Source organism: Elephas maximus, chromosome 12 (assembly GCF_024166365.1).
Source record: "Elephas maximus indicus isolate mEleMax1 chromosome 12, mEleMax1 primary haplotype, whole genome shotgun sequence".
Classification (NCBI taxonomy): Eukaryota; Metazoa; Chordata; class Mammalia; order Proboscidea; family Elephantidae; genus Elephas; species Elephas maximus.
In genome coordinates, this window is record NC_064830.1 from 97,841,571 (window position 1) to 97,855,946 (window position 14,376).

At 40.0% G+C, this 14,376-nt stretch overlaps 1 protein-coding gene across 4 annotated transcripts in view; it reads left to right on the top strand.

Annotated features, from left to right (window-relative positions):
- Nucleotides 1-14,376, top strand: part of SDK1 (sidekick cell adhesion molecule 1) — a 1,136,389-nt gene that overhangs the window by 121,872 nt on the left and 1,000,141 nt on the right. Inside the window, exon 1 of one of the 4 annotated variants that reach the window (XM_049902718.1) lies at nucleotides 6,873-13,960. The exons of the other annotated variants lie outside the window; for them this stretch is intronic. Coding sequence (XP_049758675.1) covers nucleotides 13,852-13,960 — 109 coding nt within the window. The 5' untranslated portion in view covers nucleotides 6,873-13,851. Of the gene's footprint in view, nucleotides 1-6,872; nucleotides 13,961-14,376 lie in introns of those variants that run through there. 4 annotated transcript variants of the gene reach the window in all.

The window sequence follows — 14,376 nt, forward strand, 5'->3', positions numbered from 1 at the left end:
AAACAACCTTATTGCTAGATGAAACAGTATAGATTTTCCAGAGTAAGTGCAGGAGTTGAAAATGGGTAGCCAGTGAGTTGGCCACAAGTTTTAATGTTTATCTTGGGCATTTGTTGTTGTTAGGTGCCATCAGGTCATCTCCGACTCATAGTGACCCCATGTGTAACAACAGAACATAGCTCAGTCCTGTGGCATCCTCATGGTAGTAGACATGTTTGAGCCCATTGTTGTAACTACTAGGTATTTTGAGTGCCTTCCAACCTGTGGAGCTCATCTTCCAGCACTATATCAGATAATGTTCTGCTGCTATCCATAAGGTTTTCAGTGGTCAGTTTTTCTGGCAGTAGATCGCCAGGTCCTTTCTCCTAGCCTGTCTTAGCCTGGAAGCTCCACTGACACCTGTCTATCCTGAGTGATCCTGCTGGTGTTTGAAATACCAGTGGCATAGCTTCCAGCATCACAGCAACATGCGGTCCATCACGGTACGACACATTGACGGATGGGTGGTGGATCCTGAACACAGTGTGTTAAAATTTTTGAATTTGTATACCTTTGTAGATGTATGCTCTCTCCAGTTCTCCACAATTCCTACCTCTCTTTGGTTTCATAGTAGACTGTTTCCTTGCCTTTTTTTTTTTTTTTTTTTTTTAAGCTTTTGAGTTTACTCCATGCTGGATTAATATGTAGACATAGGAGGATCTCAAGCAGGAGAATGACATATCAGGCAGATATAAGAAAGCTCGCTTTAGGAATACTGTGCAGGCGAACTGAGCAGGATCAAGAGTAGTGGCCGATCGAATTGCTGTGCTGAGGGCTGTAGGGACCATGATCTTGGGCATATCTAGCTCAATTAACATAACGTAGTTTATAAAGAATATGTACCACATTCTACTTTGGTGAGTAGCGTCTGGGGTCTTAAAAGCTTGTGAACGGCCACCTAGGATACTCCACTGGTCTCATCCCCTTGGGAGCAAGGAATAATGAAGAAAACTAAAGATACAAAGGGGAAGATTAGTCCAAAGGACTAATGGATCACGTCTGCCACAGCCTCCACCACACTGAGTCCAGTACAACGAGATGGTGCCCAGCTACCAGCACTGACTGCTCTGACAGAGATCACAGTAGAGGGTCCTGGACAGAGCTGGAGAAATATACAGAACAAAATTCTAACTCAAAAAGACCTGACTTGCTGGCCTGATAGAGACTGGAGAAACCCTGAGAGTATGGCCCCTGGATACCCTTTCAGCTCAATAATGAGGTCACTCCTGAGGTTCACCATTCAGCCAAAGATTGAACAGGGTTATGGGAAAAAAACAAGACTAAAGGGGTACACCAGCCCTGGGGCAGGGACTGGAGAGCAGAGGGGAACAGGAAAGCTGGAAATAGGGAACCCAGGGCTAAGAAGGGAGAGCGTTGACATGTCATGGGGTGGTTAACCAGTGTTATAGAACAATGTGTGTACTGTTTGATGAGAAACTAGTTTGTTCTGTAAACCTTTAAAGCACAATTAAAAAAAAAAAGTAGTGGTAGAACAACTAATCCCTTAAGAATATTAATACTGGTAATGTTGATTTTATTTTATTACTTTTTTCCATAGTATAGCTTCGTTGTGTTTAATTTTCTAAAACTCTAGAACAAGTTAGTCAGGTGGTTAATCCAAATGAACTCGTGTGCTCATTTAAAAGCTGATGCATTAAAATATGAACTCAGTCAATTACCATTTCACTGAGCTGCTCTTGGCATAGAACTTGAATGTGTGTATTACAACAGACCCTTGGCTTAAATATGTATATACGATATATGGTAAAGGTATACACACATAGACCTGTGGGGAGACTTCTCAAATATTCCAGACAATATAAATAACCCTTGGTTTGTACCTAAGCAACACATGTGTTTCTCTTTACATATGGAGTTTTTAATTGTGGGGGAACTTGAGCAGGTTGTTTTTTCATTCCCTATGGTACTTCCTCGGTATATTGTTGTCAAGATCAAATACCCTGGAGTCAGACAGGCCTGTGTGCAGATCTTGCCTCTGTTTCTTCAACTTTGGGCAAGTTAGTTAATCTACCTGAGCCTTGGCTTCTTACTTCATAGGTTGTTTTGTGAATTAAATGAAACAATTTACAGAAAGTCCTTAGATTTACCATCTGGATTAGATACCTGGTATTTGAACAATGATAAGTCACTCTTCTGGCTTTTGGATGTGTTTGATGAGAAGAGTGGGAGTGTTTAGGGAAAATGATTAATCTCTGATCATTCATCTAAGACTTTTTGAATGATTGAGAAAACATACACATCGCTCACATGTAAACACACATAAACCTGAGATTTGTGTGTGTGTGCATGTATACAAATATCACTATACACACAAAACGAACATAGAAAGTTAACTGATGAATGGCAAGAGTTTCTATTATGTGAAATTGACAAACAGTACATTTTTAATGTAAGTAGTCTACTTTTATACTAAAGAGAAAAGCAGAGAATATCCTATTTTAGTTTTTACCTCTTTGTCGACAAGATTTGGTAAAATATAAATTGGGTGAGGCACAGAGAATTGATTGCCAGAGGGATCAAGAATCCTAGAGGAAAGGACAGACATTTTCCTGTCACCAAAAATTGCTGTCTCTCCTTAACCGATAGGAAAACAAAGAAGCAAATCAAACAAACAAGTGAACGACAGAGACAAGTAATCATAAATGATGCTTGGGGTGAAGTAAGTTCTTAAAATAATAGGTTTTGTTTCCCCCTTAGTTCATATTCTACTTGGAATCCACAAGGCTTCCTGGAACTTAATATAAAAAATCTCATAGATCTAAGCTGGAGTTTTCAAACAGCATAATTTTTGCTGATAAAAGAACACCAGTTGCCCTCAAGTCAATGCCGACTCAAGGCGACTGACCTCTTGTGTGCGGGAGTAGAACTGGGCTCCGTAAGGTTTTCAGTGGCTGATTTTTCAGAAGCAGATCACGAGGCCCAGCCAAGTGCATTAACTGTTTGCACCACCCTTGGCACTCCTCTTTGCTGATAACCTGTTGCCATTGAGTTGATTTCAACTCATAGTGACCCTATAGGACAGAGTAGAACTGCCCCATAGAGTTTCCAAGGACCACCTAGTGGATTCAAACTGCTGACTTTTTGTTTGGCAGACATAGAGCTTAACCACTACGCCACCAGGGTTTCCTCTTTGTTGGGTTAAAACAAAACAAAACAAAACCCGTTGCCGCGCAGTCAATTCTGACTCATAGCGACCCTATAGGACAGGGTAGAACTGCCCCATATGGTTTCCAAGGAGCACCTGGTGGATCCAAACTGCCAACCTTTTGGTTAGCAGCTGTAGCTCTTGACTACTATACCACCAGGGTTTCCTCTTTGCTGATGAAAAAAAAAAACAACAAAAAACATTGCGTCCAGTCAGTCCTGACACACAGTAACCCTATAAGACAGAGTAGAACTGTCCCATAGAGATTGCAAGGAGTGCCTGGTGGATTCAAACTGCCAAGGCTTTGGTTAGCAGCTGTGGTTTCTTAACCACTATACCACCAGGGTTTCCTCCTTGCTGATAGCCATTACCAAACATTTGTCTTTTCAAAGACAGGTTGAAGACAAAGATTCTGTGGGTCATTTCGTACCATGGTAGGGTTCAAGGAATTTTTTTTTTTTTTTAATAATTTTTATTGAGCTTTAAGTGAACGTTTACAAATCAAGTCAGTCTGTCACATATAAGCTTATATGTACCTTACTCCATACTCCCCCTTACTCTCCCCCTAATGAGCCAGCCCTTCCAGTCTCTCCTTTCGTGACAATTTTGACAGTTTCTAACCCTTTCTACCCTCCTGTCTCCCCTCCAGACAGGAGATGCCAACACAGTCTCAGGTGTCCACCTGATACAAGTAGCTCACTCTTCATCAGCATCTCTCTCCAACCCATTGTCCAGTCCCTTCCATGTCTGATGAGTTGTCTTCAGGAATGGTTCTTGTCCTGTGCCAACAGAAGGTTTGGGGACCATGAACGTCGGGATTCTTCTAGTCTCAGTCAGACCATTAAGTCTGGTCTTTTTATGAGAATTTGGGGTCTGCATCCCACTGATCTCCTGCTCCCTCAGGGGTTCTCTGTTGTGCTCCCTGTCAGGGCAGTCATCGGTTGTGGCCGAGCACCATCTAGTTCTTCAGGTCTCAGGATGATGTAAGTCTCTGGTTCCTGTGGCCCTTTCTGTCTCTTGGGCTCATAGTAGGCTTCAAGGAATTTACATCCTACAAAAGTAATAGTTTTTTTTTTTGTGACCAGTGCTAAGGTTGACTGGTTTCAGCAACCTGCTTAAAGGAAGACATGTGACTGTTGGTATGCTTTTTCATGGGCTCAAATTGAAACACTGATTCATTATAGGGTTATACTAGTATAACAGCATTTTAGTTAGTTCTCCTTCCCCTTCCTTTACTAGAGTTTAAAGGCCATAAGAGCTAATTCATACTGTCTTTTCTCTCCTGAAATCTTTGATCCCAATACTTTACCTTTCACTATGAGGTGACTTCCCATCATTTCTTTATTTAAATTTTTCTAATATAGATAAAAGTGTTACCTGTACATAAATTTATAAGAAAAATTGAAATATACAACATACAAATAAGGGTTCCCTGCTCTATGCCTCCCTACCCCTGAGCTTCAGCTATTTCTTGTTATTTTCCTCCATGTTTCTGGATAATATACATGTATTACTTTTTTCTGACATTGTCAACTTTAGACATTATTGATTTCCTATTATGAATGTTGAGGATTTAGCCTTCTTACACCACCACCTTGGCCCGTTTTTCCCTGGGGAAAATGGGAGACCAGTTGGGAAACTGCTATAGTGTCTGTTCTTGGGCAATGATTGTGGTGATGGAAGTGGATTGAGTCACATTTAGGAGGGTAAAGTCAATAGGTCTTGTTGATAGGTTGCATTTGGGGGCAGGGGAAAAGATAACGAAGGAATCAAGGACAACTTCTAGGGGATGGCTTGAGCAGCTGGGTTGATGAATCGTAGTACCATTACATAATAGGGAAACTAAGTGAAGGCAGGTTTAGGGGAGGAGGTGTGCGTCAAAAATTCAGTTTTTCACATCTTAAGTTTGAGATGTCTGAGATATTCAAGCGAAGATGTTAGCTAGAGAGGCCCATATCTGATATGTTGGTGATTGACGCCGGGATCTACCTATTTGCTCAAGAGAGCAAGTTGAGTCCTCCTTGATTCTTTCCTGTTCCCTTCCCCCACCTCCACCTTGGCCATCACTAGGCTAGATTTCTACCTCCTTAACAAATATTCAACCCACTTCTCTTTATCTTCACAGCCATCATCTTTCTCTCACTTAGATTATTGCAGTAGCTTCCTACCTGGCTCTCTAGTCTTACCTTCCTTCAGTCTGCCTTCCATAGAATTGCTAGAGTCTTTTTAAATTGCTAGTATCACTGTGTCCCCACTTCCCTAGTAGCTCTTCATTGCCATTAGGATATGTTTTTTTTTTAAAACATTTCACACTCTGATACCTGGAATCTGGGTTTTCCTAATCCCTTCTCTTTCTGTTTCCCTTCTCTCCCTCAGTGCTCCAGTGAGATTGAACTTCAGCTCCTCCTTTGTACTGTCTCTCTGGAGGTGGTCTTTGCTTATGCTGGTCTTTCTGTCCTAGATATGCCTACCTGTCCTACACATCTCAGTTTAGATGATACTTCCTTTCGAAAGCCTTTCCTCACCTTCCTAGACTAGTGAATAGACTCTGGTAGGTGCCCCCACAGTAGTCTCTGCTTGCCCTTGCAAAGCAATGACATGCACTATTACAGATACTTCTTGGGATTCCCCATGTCACTTTTTTGGGTTAGGAGCTGCTTTATGTCTTATTCACTACTGTATTCCCAGCACCTCAGACAATGTCTGGGTTGTAGAGGGCTTCAGTAGATATCTGCGATTAAAAGAATGAATAAACAAATGAGAAAAAATACACACACTAATAGTATACTTATATCTAGAAATATGTTTCTTTCAGCATATGACATTGGGCAGCTAGCTATCATTTGGTAAACAGGTTTATTTTCAGAAAACCAACTTTTTTTGGAGTGACAACTCTTTTTCACCTATATCATAAATTCCAAACTTTATACTACAAAAATGCAGTTGTTTCATTTACCGAACATTTTTTGTGTGCCTATTGTATGGCAGGCACAGTTCTAGGCATTGGGTGTACAAGGATGAATAAGAATTGGTCCTTGCCTTCGAGGAGTTCAGACTTTACTGGCAGAGATATACTTGTAAATAAATCCTTTAACTACTATTTAATGCATGACCGCCATGGACCAGGCATTGTACTAGGCTCTGGAGAAAAACACAGGCATAATTCTGCTCTCAACAAAATGCAGTGTGAATGTTGTAAGAAAGGTATAGGCATAGGGGCTGGAAGCACAGATAGAACCACAAAAGTAATCAATCAGGTAAAGGCCAGTATAATGTGATAACAAGGGGACTATCACAGGTCACTCTTCTTTTGGTTCAGTGTTGCTTTTCCTCTGCTTTATTTTATTACGTAAAAACCCTCTGTCTTTAATTATAACCATTGGCTTTATGGATTTAAAAAAAAATTTACACTCGGATTCTTATTTCTAGACAAATTCTACATGGCATGCCATTTGACAAATTTTATTGAAAAAAATAACATTTAAATAATGCATATGAATATCTCATTTATCTTGTTAATCAAGGTTTTAGCTGATTGCTATTTGCTCTCTGTATGTTGAATTGATCATTCTTTTAAATACCTGTTATATAAACTTATTGATTTGACCTGTACATGAATTAACTGTTTACATTTGATATGTTGGGCAGTATCATAGATTGCTCTATCTATGAATTATAAGTTGTTTTTCTTTAATACACATTTTTAAATCCTTGTTGGAGAACTTCGTTTGCTTTTGTTTACATAATCGTGTTCACTAACATTTGACAGTAGTAATAGTGCGTTATAAAATGGCAGTACTGTTTATTTACCAAAGGATTTACAATATTTATTTAGCAGATTGAAGTTTTGAAATAAATTGAGCAATGCTGATGTACAGTTCCCATTGAATTTTAAAGACCTAACTAGTTAATTAGCCTAAGTGGCTCTGTCACCGTATTGATAGTTGGAGGCACATAGTGCTTGCTTGTCTGGTTGCTAAAATGAAACACACAAGGATGGCAGTACTGTGGTTAGCTGCCTTCCCTCCTAACCCTTGAGATATGAGTTGGGTAGTTTTTTCATGGGACAAAAACAAGACTAGATAATGTAAACGGTTACTTTACTTAGGGTTAACATGGGCCTTATTGTTCAATTCATCATAGTGTTTTTCCATTCCTCTGCCTCACTGACATTGCTAATCTTCACGTTCTTTATTCCCACCTTTCCCTAGGATGAGCTCCTTAAGATTTTATTACTTTTTTGTTCTGGATGCCTTTGAGGCCATTTGAAGAATGATTTTGGTTAATTTGAGAGTGGATTTTAATCTGATCACATATTATTCCTGAGCGTTTTGTCTAGTTGCTCTAAAGTAAGGTGATCTTGTTTTGCGTCTTCTCCTTCTATTGCCTTTCAAATGTCCTTGGTGAAATGCTTTGATGTGCTGCTACTTCCTATCTTCTTCAAGCCTTACATAAACAGTGGCATTAATCCACACAAATACTTAGAGTTTCTTGGGTTCCACAGTCTAGTCCAGGGGTACAGCAAGTGGAAACGGAAATAGAGCAGGAGAACAAGTAGGAAGAAATCTCAAAACTGGAGCCAGATTGAAGATTGGAGATTGAAGCAGGAGAGAAGCGAGTCAGGGATCACTGTAAATTAAACCTTGGGTGACTGCTGACCGACAGCAAGAAGTTGAGAGGAGGACTGCACTGTGGCGTGGCGGGGTGGGGGTGGAGGGGAATGAGATTTGGAGGTTAGTTTCTGACACCTTCAAGTTTATGTTGGTGAGGTTGGCAGTTCGAACCCACCAGCTGCTCCATGGGAGAAAGATGTGGCAGTCTGCTTCTGTGAAGATTTAGAGCTTTGGAAACCCTGTGGGGCAGCTCTACTCTGTTCTGTGGAGTCGCTGTGCGTTGAAATCTACTGGATAGCAATGGGTTTGGGTTTTTGGTTTAAGTAATATTTGCTAACTCTCCTCATCCTTGGGAAACCCTGGTGGTGTAGTGGTTAAGTGCTACAGCTGCTAACCAAAGGACTGGCTGTTCGAATCTGCCAGGCGCTCCTTGGAAACTCTGTGGGGGCAGTTCTACTCTGTCATATTGGGTCGCTATGAGTCTGAATCGACTTGATGGCACTGGGTTTGGTGTTTTTTTGGTATCCTCATCCTCACCATTATCATCACAATTTAGTTATTTCAACATCCCTTTGGGAAGATGTTTTATTATCCACATTTCATAGAGGAGAAAACCATGGAATGAGTAACTTAAATACTCTGACAAAGGTCACATACCTAGCCAGCGGCCATCAGGATTTGAATCCAAGTCAAACAATATTCTTAACTACTCTTGCCTCTCACCTACTTTTTGAAAATAAGCTGTTCAACAGAGGCCAAGTGTGATAGAGGAAAGATGGTGACTATAATACAGGAGATTGAGCATTAAATGGACAGTGCCCTTTCAAAACACTATACAGAGAGCTTTTTAATAACTGTTCTCATTGTAAGGGAGAAAATCTTATAGAAAGGATGAGACTTGGCATTTGAAGACTGCTGGGGGAAAGCAAAATGGAAAGAAAGAAGATTGGTACAGGGCAAGGCCAAGTCGGAGCAAAAATGAGAGGATGAGAGGAGGAATAGTGTAGTCCTGGATTTAGGGACAAAAGCACTTCAGAAAGTACCTGTTAGCCTACGTCGTCAAGTGCTGAACGGATGCCTAGGAGAAGGAAGACTGAGAAAGAGCAGTCTAAGCCACTCAGTGTTGACAGATTAAATTTATTTCCCTTTAGAAGCTAAAAACAATTAACTTCAAATACAATTATAAAAAGAAACAGGCATATATGATCCAATGATATAAATGAATCAGGAGCTGAAATTGAACTTTGATTTTTTTCCCCCCATTTCCAATTCAAATGTTTATCGATAGAGTATTCTAATAGCAAGCAGTGTCTGACATTTGTCAGCTTAATTAGAGATCCAGTTCCAAAGCTAGCTATGTCATGCATCTGTGATGCTCCTCGGCAAATCTGATATGCAGAAGACAGACTTCCATGAAATGATGAAAAATGTGCTAGTGTTAACCTGGAAAATCTCCCTTTCAATGCAGCAATTTCTCTCATTCATACTAATTCTTCTCCTTATTTTCTGCATTCTTTATGTCTGTCCTTTCTATAGTTAAAAAAATTGTTAGCCGATTTGACAGTAACTTGACAGCAACAGCCTATGAACTTCTGAGTTTAACTTGTTTAATGTTGATGGGAACTGAGACTTTGTTCCCCTGGTACGAACCCATTGTCTAAAATAGTGCCTCGCACATAGTGGATCCTTGATAAATACATAGTGAAGAAGGAATAAATGAACACTTCTTGGAGCTGTGTATTGATAACACTTAACAAAACATTTATCTGATGCAATGTATATATGTGTTTATGGTGGTGTTTCAAAATTAAGCAGAAATAGACTAGGTAAGTTGCCATTAAGTATAATTTCCTTTATATAATGCAACCAGGCTTTTCTGCAGTTCCGATTTTATGTGTGCAGGCATGGGTGGCAGATGGGAGAATTGTGGAGCAAAGCTCAGGGTGCTGGCCAGGACAGAAATTGGTGGTCTCTGATCTGTAACCCAGTCTGATTCAGGTTCCATATTTGCTGACTTGCAGGCACTTTCAATTGAACGTTACAAGTTGGCATACCATGAGCATCCATCACCTGGAAATTCACTGTCATGGTAGAATGGCCTCAACCCTCTTGGATAAGAATTATATTTCATCTTGTTAAAGGATGTGAGGAATAGATAAGAAATGAATACTCTAGGGATGAGGTTTCCAGTGAACTCTGAGGGACAGGATTTCTCGTGCCTATAATATAACTGCAGCAAATACAATTTTCAAACCCACTATACAAAAGGAGCCCTGGTGGTGCAGTGGTTAAGCCACGGTTGCGAATCGAAAGGTTTGAACCCACCAGCTGCTCCATGGAAGAGAGATATGGCCGTCTGCTTCCATAAAGATGACAGCCTTGGAAACTCTATGGGGCAGTTCTACCCTGTACTATAGGGTCTCTGTAAGTCAAAATTGACTCAACCACAATGGGTACTATATACAAGGTACTTTGGGGAATGCAAAGATGAGTAAGACACAGTTCATATTCTGGAAAAGGTTAGTTTAGTCAGGTAGATGGGGTATATACATTAGAAAGATGAATAGCAATATAAAGCAGATGATACTGGTGTAGTATAAGACTTCACGGAGGAAATAAGATGTAATTAGTGCAACGTAAAGAAAGGGTAAGATTTTATTAGTAAAAGAAGGAGAAAAAGGATATCCCAAGCAAAGGTTGAAAAAGATAAGGCAAGGTGAAGCAGATTTCTAACTTATCTGGAAAGATTCAAAGTGAAGGAAATGGAGCTAAATTTGAAAACGTAAGATGGGGACAATTAATACATTTTCATGGTTCAAAATGTTAAAAGTTTAAAATCACCTGCGATGAAAAGTCCCTTTCCTAATCTGTTCCCTTCCCCAGAATCAATATACATAAATTTTATATATATACAAGCACTTATTTCTCCTCTCCCTTTTATTTTTCTGAAACGGTGTCAACGTATAATATCCTTCTTCACCTTGCTTTTTTCCCCACTTAACGTTAACATTCTTGAATGTGGTCTATCAGTGGCATATAACCAGTACTTAGGCAGCTTCTTCTTTTTTTTTGTAAATCACTGCAAAGTGTTTTTTTATATGGATGTACCGTAATTTATCTAATCAGTCTCCTCCTGGTGGACATCATAATACTTTGCTGTTACAGTGCTGTACTGCATAATCTCTTACATGTGTCATTTCACACATGTGTAAGTAAAGCTGTCCGATAAATTCCCAGAACCGCTGGATTAAAAAGGCAGGTGCAGTTCTAATTTTGAAAGACATAGCCAGATGGCCTTCTGTAGAGGTTACAAGGGTGTGAAAGACTTTTAATTCCAAGTCAGTGTCTCTTCAGTGATGCAGGCTCTAAACTACCAATTACAAATTTATTTGGGTTAATAAGTAATCCATGCCTGGAAGATTTAAGGAATGTGACCTTCTTAATGCAGATTGTTTTTAATCATTGTGCTTTCAGCCCATGCCCGGCTGAGGTTAATCCATTTGATACATTTATTGCAAGCTTGCTATTGAATATCCCACGGACTGGTAAAAGAAGGAACAAATCTGGAAGTATAGCCAGAATGCTGGATGGGAGAATGATGAGCCTTTGTTTCACTTACTTTGGATATGTTATCAGGAGGGACTGATCTCTGGAGAAGGACATTATGCTTAATAAAGTAGAGGGTCAGCAAAAGAGAGGGAAGACCTTCAACAAGATGGGTTGATGTAGTGGCTGCAACAATGAGCTCAAACATACCTACTTTTGTGAGGGTGGCACAGGATTGGGCAACATTTTGTTCTGTTATACATGGGGTCTCCATGAGTCAGAGCCAACTCGATGGCACCTAACAATAAACTATGTTCCAGGCAATCCTTTTTGGTCTAGGGATAAAGCAGGAAGCAAGACAGATGAAGTTCCTGCTCTCTTGGTGCTTACGTTCTAGTAAATAAACAAGTAAGATAATTCCAGGGAGAGAGAGGTATTATGAAGACAATAAACATGATAATATGATTGTTACTTGGTAGAGAGCAGGCTGGTCATTAGAAGGCCTCTCTGAAGAAGTGATATTTCAGCTAAATCTTAAATGATTTAAAGGGATCAGATGTGTGAACATCATGGGGGAAGGTAGCAGGAACAGCAATTGCAAAGAACCTGAACTAAGAATTAGTTTACGGGTTATAGGAACAAAAAGGTACAGAGTGGTTGGAATATACTGAGCATAGGGGAACAGAGTGTAACATTAAGCTGGAGAAAGGGAGGAAAGGGTCAAACAAAAGTAGGGCCTGGCCATGGTAAGGATGTTAAGCATGGGATTTACATATTAAAAAGATAACTTGGGCTGCTGAGTGGAGAATGGCTTTGGAGTATGGGCAAGGGATGAGATGTTGACCCTAGTTAGGATGGTATTACAGTAATCCAAGCAAAAGGTGGAGGCTTGGGCAAGGGTTGTGAGCAAGAGAGAGAAATTTTGGAAGACATTTTTGAAAATGTACAATTGTCAGGGTTTGCTGATGGCTTAGATGTGATGGGTAGAAGGAAAGAAGAATCAAGGAGGACTCCTGGATTTTTGGTTTCAGAAAGTCTGAGAATAGATAGAACCAAGGCAGGAAGAGACAGTGGGGGCATAATTTGGAAGTGTCCTGGAGGCGTTTTATGGGAGTAGTGGTCTGAAGAGAGTGACAGAATGGATTGCTTTTCCTTGCCTTAAGAAGCAGGAGAGGGCTGGGTTTTGGAAACGGGGCATCTCATAGCCCTTGGTTCTATCATGGCGCCTAGAGTCCTAAAGTGGGAAGGAGAGCAGCCTAGTGGTAGTGAGAAATAGTTGGACTGTGGAAAATGTTTTTTTGTTTTGTTTATTTCCCTTTTTCTTTCTATATAATAATCTGTAGATCTTCCTTCACGAAAAATGTGTTAAATTTGAAAATTGATGGAACTGAAAAAGTTATATTTATATAGAACTTTTTCAAGATGTGATTCACATACCATGAAATACACCATTTAAAAGCGTGCAATTCAGTAATTTTTAGCATATTCACAAGGTTGTGCAGCCATAACCGTTATCTAATTCCAGAACGTTTTCATCGCCTCAGAAAGAAACCCTGTCTGTACCCCATGGCAGTCATAACCCATTCGCTGTTCCTCCTGGCCCCTGACAACCACCAGTTTGTGTTTTTTCTCTATGGATTTGTCTGTCTGATTTTTGAGGTCATGTAGAACTTTACTACTTAGACAAAGTGCTTTATATCCTTTATTCATTCTAGTAACTGAGATAGGAAAGTGAAGATCTGAAGGTTTAGATGGGCTAGAGGAAACTTGCCTGTATTGCAGAAACACATCTAAAATGTGGTTCATTGATGTATCAGTTAAAATAGGGCAGAACTGGAAACCCAAATACATATTAGCCAGGAAAGATAAATAAAATGTGGAATATTCATATAGTGGAATGCTGTATAGCAGTTTGTGTATGTGTGTGTATAGCAGATATGTATATATATTCATCTCAATAGGGATATTTTAAAAAACAAAGGTGAGTGAAAAAAATGAGTAGTGTAATGATAGTTACAATATAACATGGTTAATGTAAATTAAAAAACACAATAATACTATATGTTGCTCATGGATATAAATATATATGTATGCACACATGCAAAAGTCTAAAAATGGATGGGAAGGATATCTACCCATCAGTGACGCCGGTTGCCTGTAACTAATTGAATCATGTTCCCAAAAAAATATGTGGCAACTTGGTTAGGCCGTATGTGGTTGTCCTCCATTTTGTGATTTTCTATGTGTTATAAATCATAATCTCTGACTGTGGTTCAAAAGGGTTAGGGTGGGATTTAACACTCTTGCTCAGGTCACATCCCTGATCCAACATAAAGGGAATCCCCCTGGGGTGTGGCCTGCACCACCTTTTATCTTACAAGAGATAAAAGGAAAGAGAAGCAAATGGAGAGTTGGGGACCTCATACCACCAAGAAAGCAGCACTGGGAGCAGAGCGTTTTCTTTGGACCTGAGGTTTCTGTGATGAGATGCTCCCAGACCAAGGGAAGATGGATGACAAGGAACTGCCTCCAGAGCCAACAGATAGAGAGAGAGCCTTCCTCTGGAGCTGTTGCCTTGAATTTGGACTACTAGACTGTAAGCAGATAAATTTCTCTTTGTTAAAGCCATCCACTTGTGGTATTTCTGTTATAGCAGCACTAGATGACTAAGACATTGCCCTATATCCCTCCTCCTGAGATCTGAAATCCCTACCATTTACTTCTTAATATATATTTAACAACTTATTTCTCTCATAAGATTGTACATTTCTTTAGAGGTGAGGCCATGTTTATCTCACTATTTTACCTCCGTTATCTTGTACAATGCGCCTGGCACCTAAGTGTGAACATGTATTTTTGAATGACTGAGTGATTGAGTTGGATGCTGTTGAGTCGTGACTACCCCATGTGACATAGGAGAACTCTGCCCCATGGAGTTTTCTTGGCTGTAATCTTTATGGAAGCAGATTGCCAGGTCTTTTTCCCATGGGGTTGCTGAGTGGGTTTAAACTG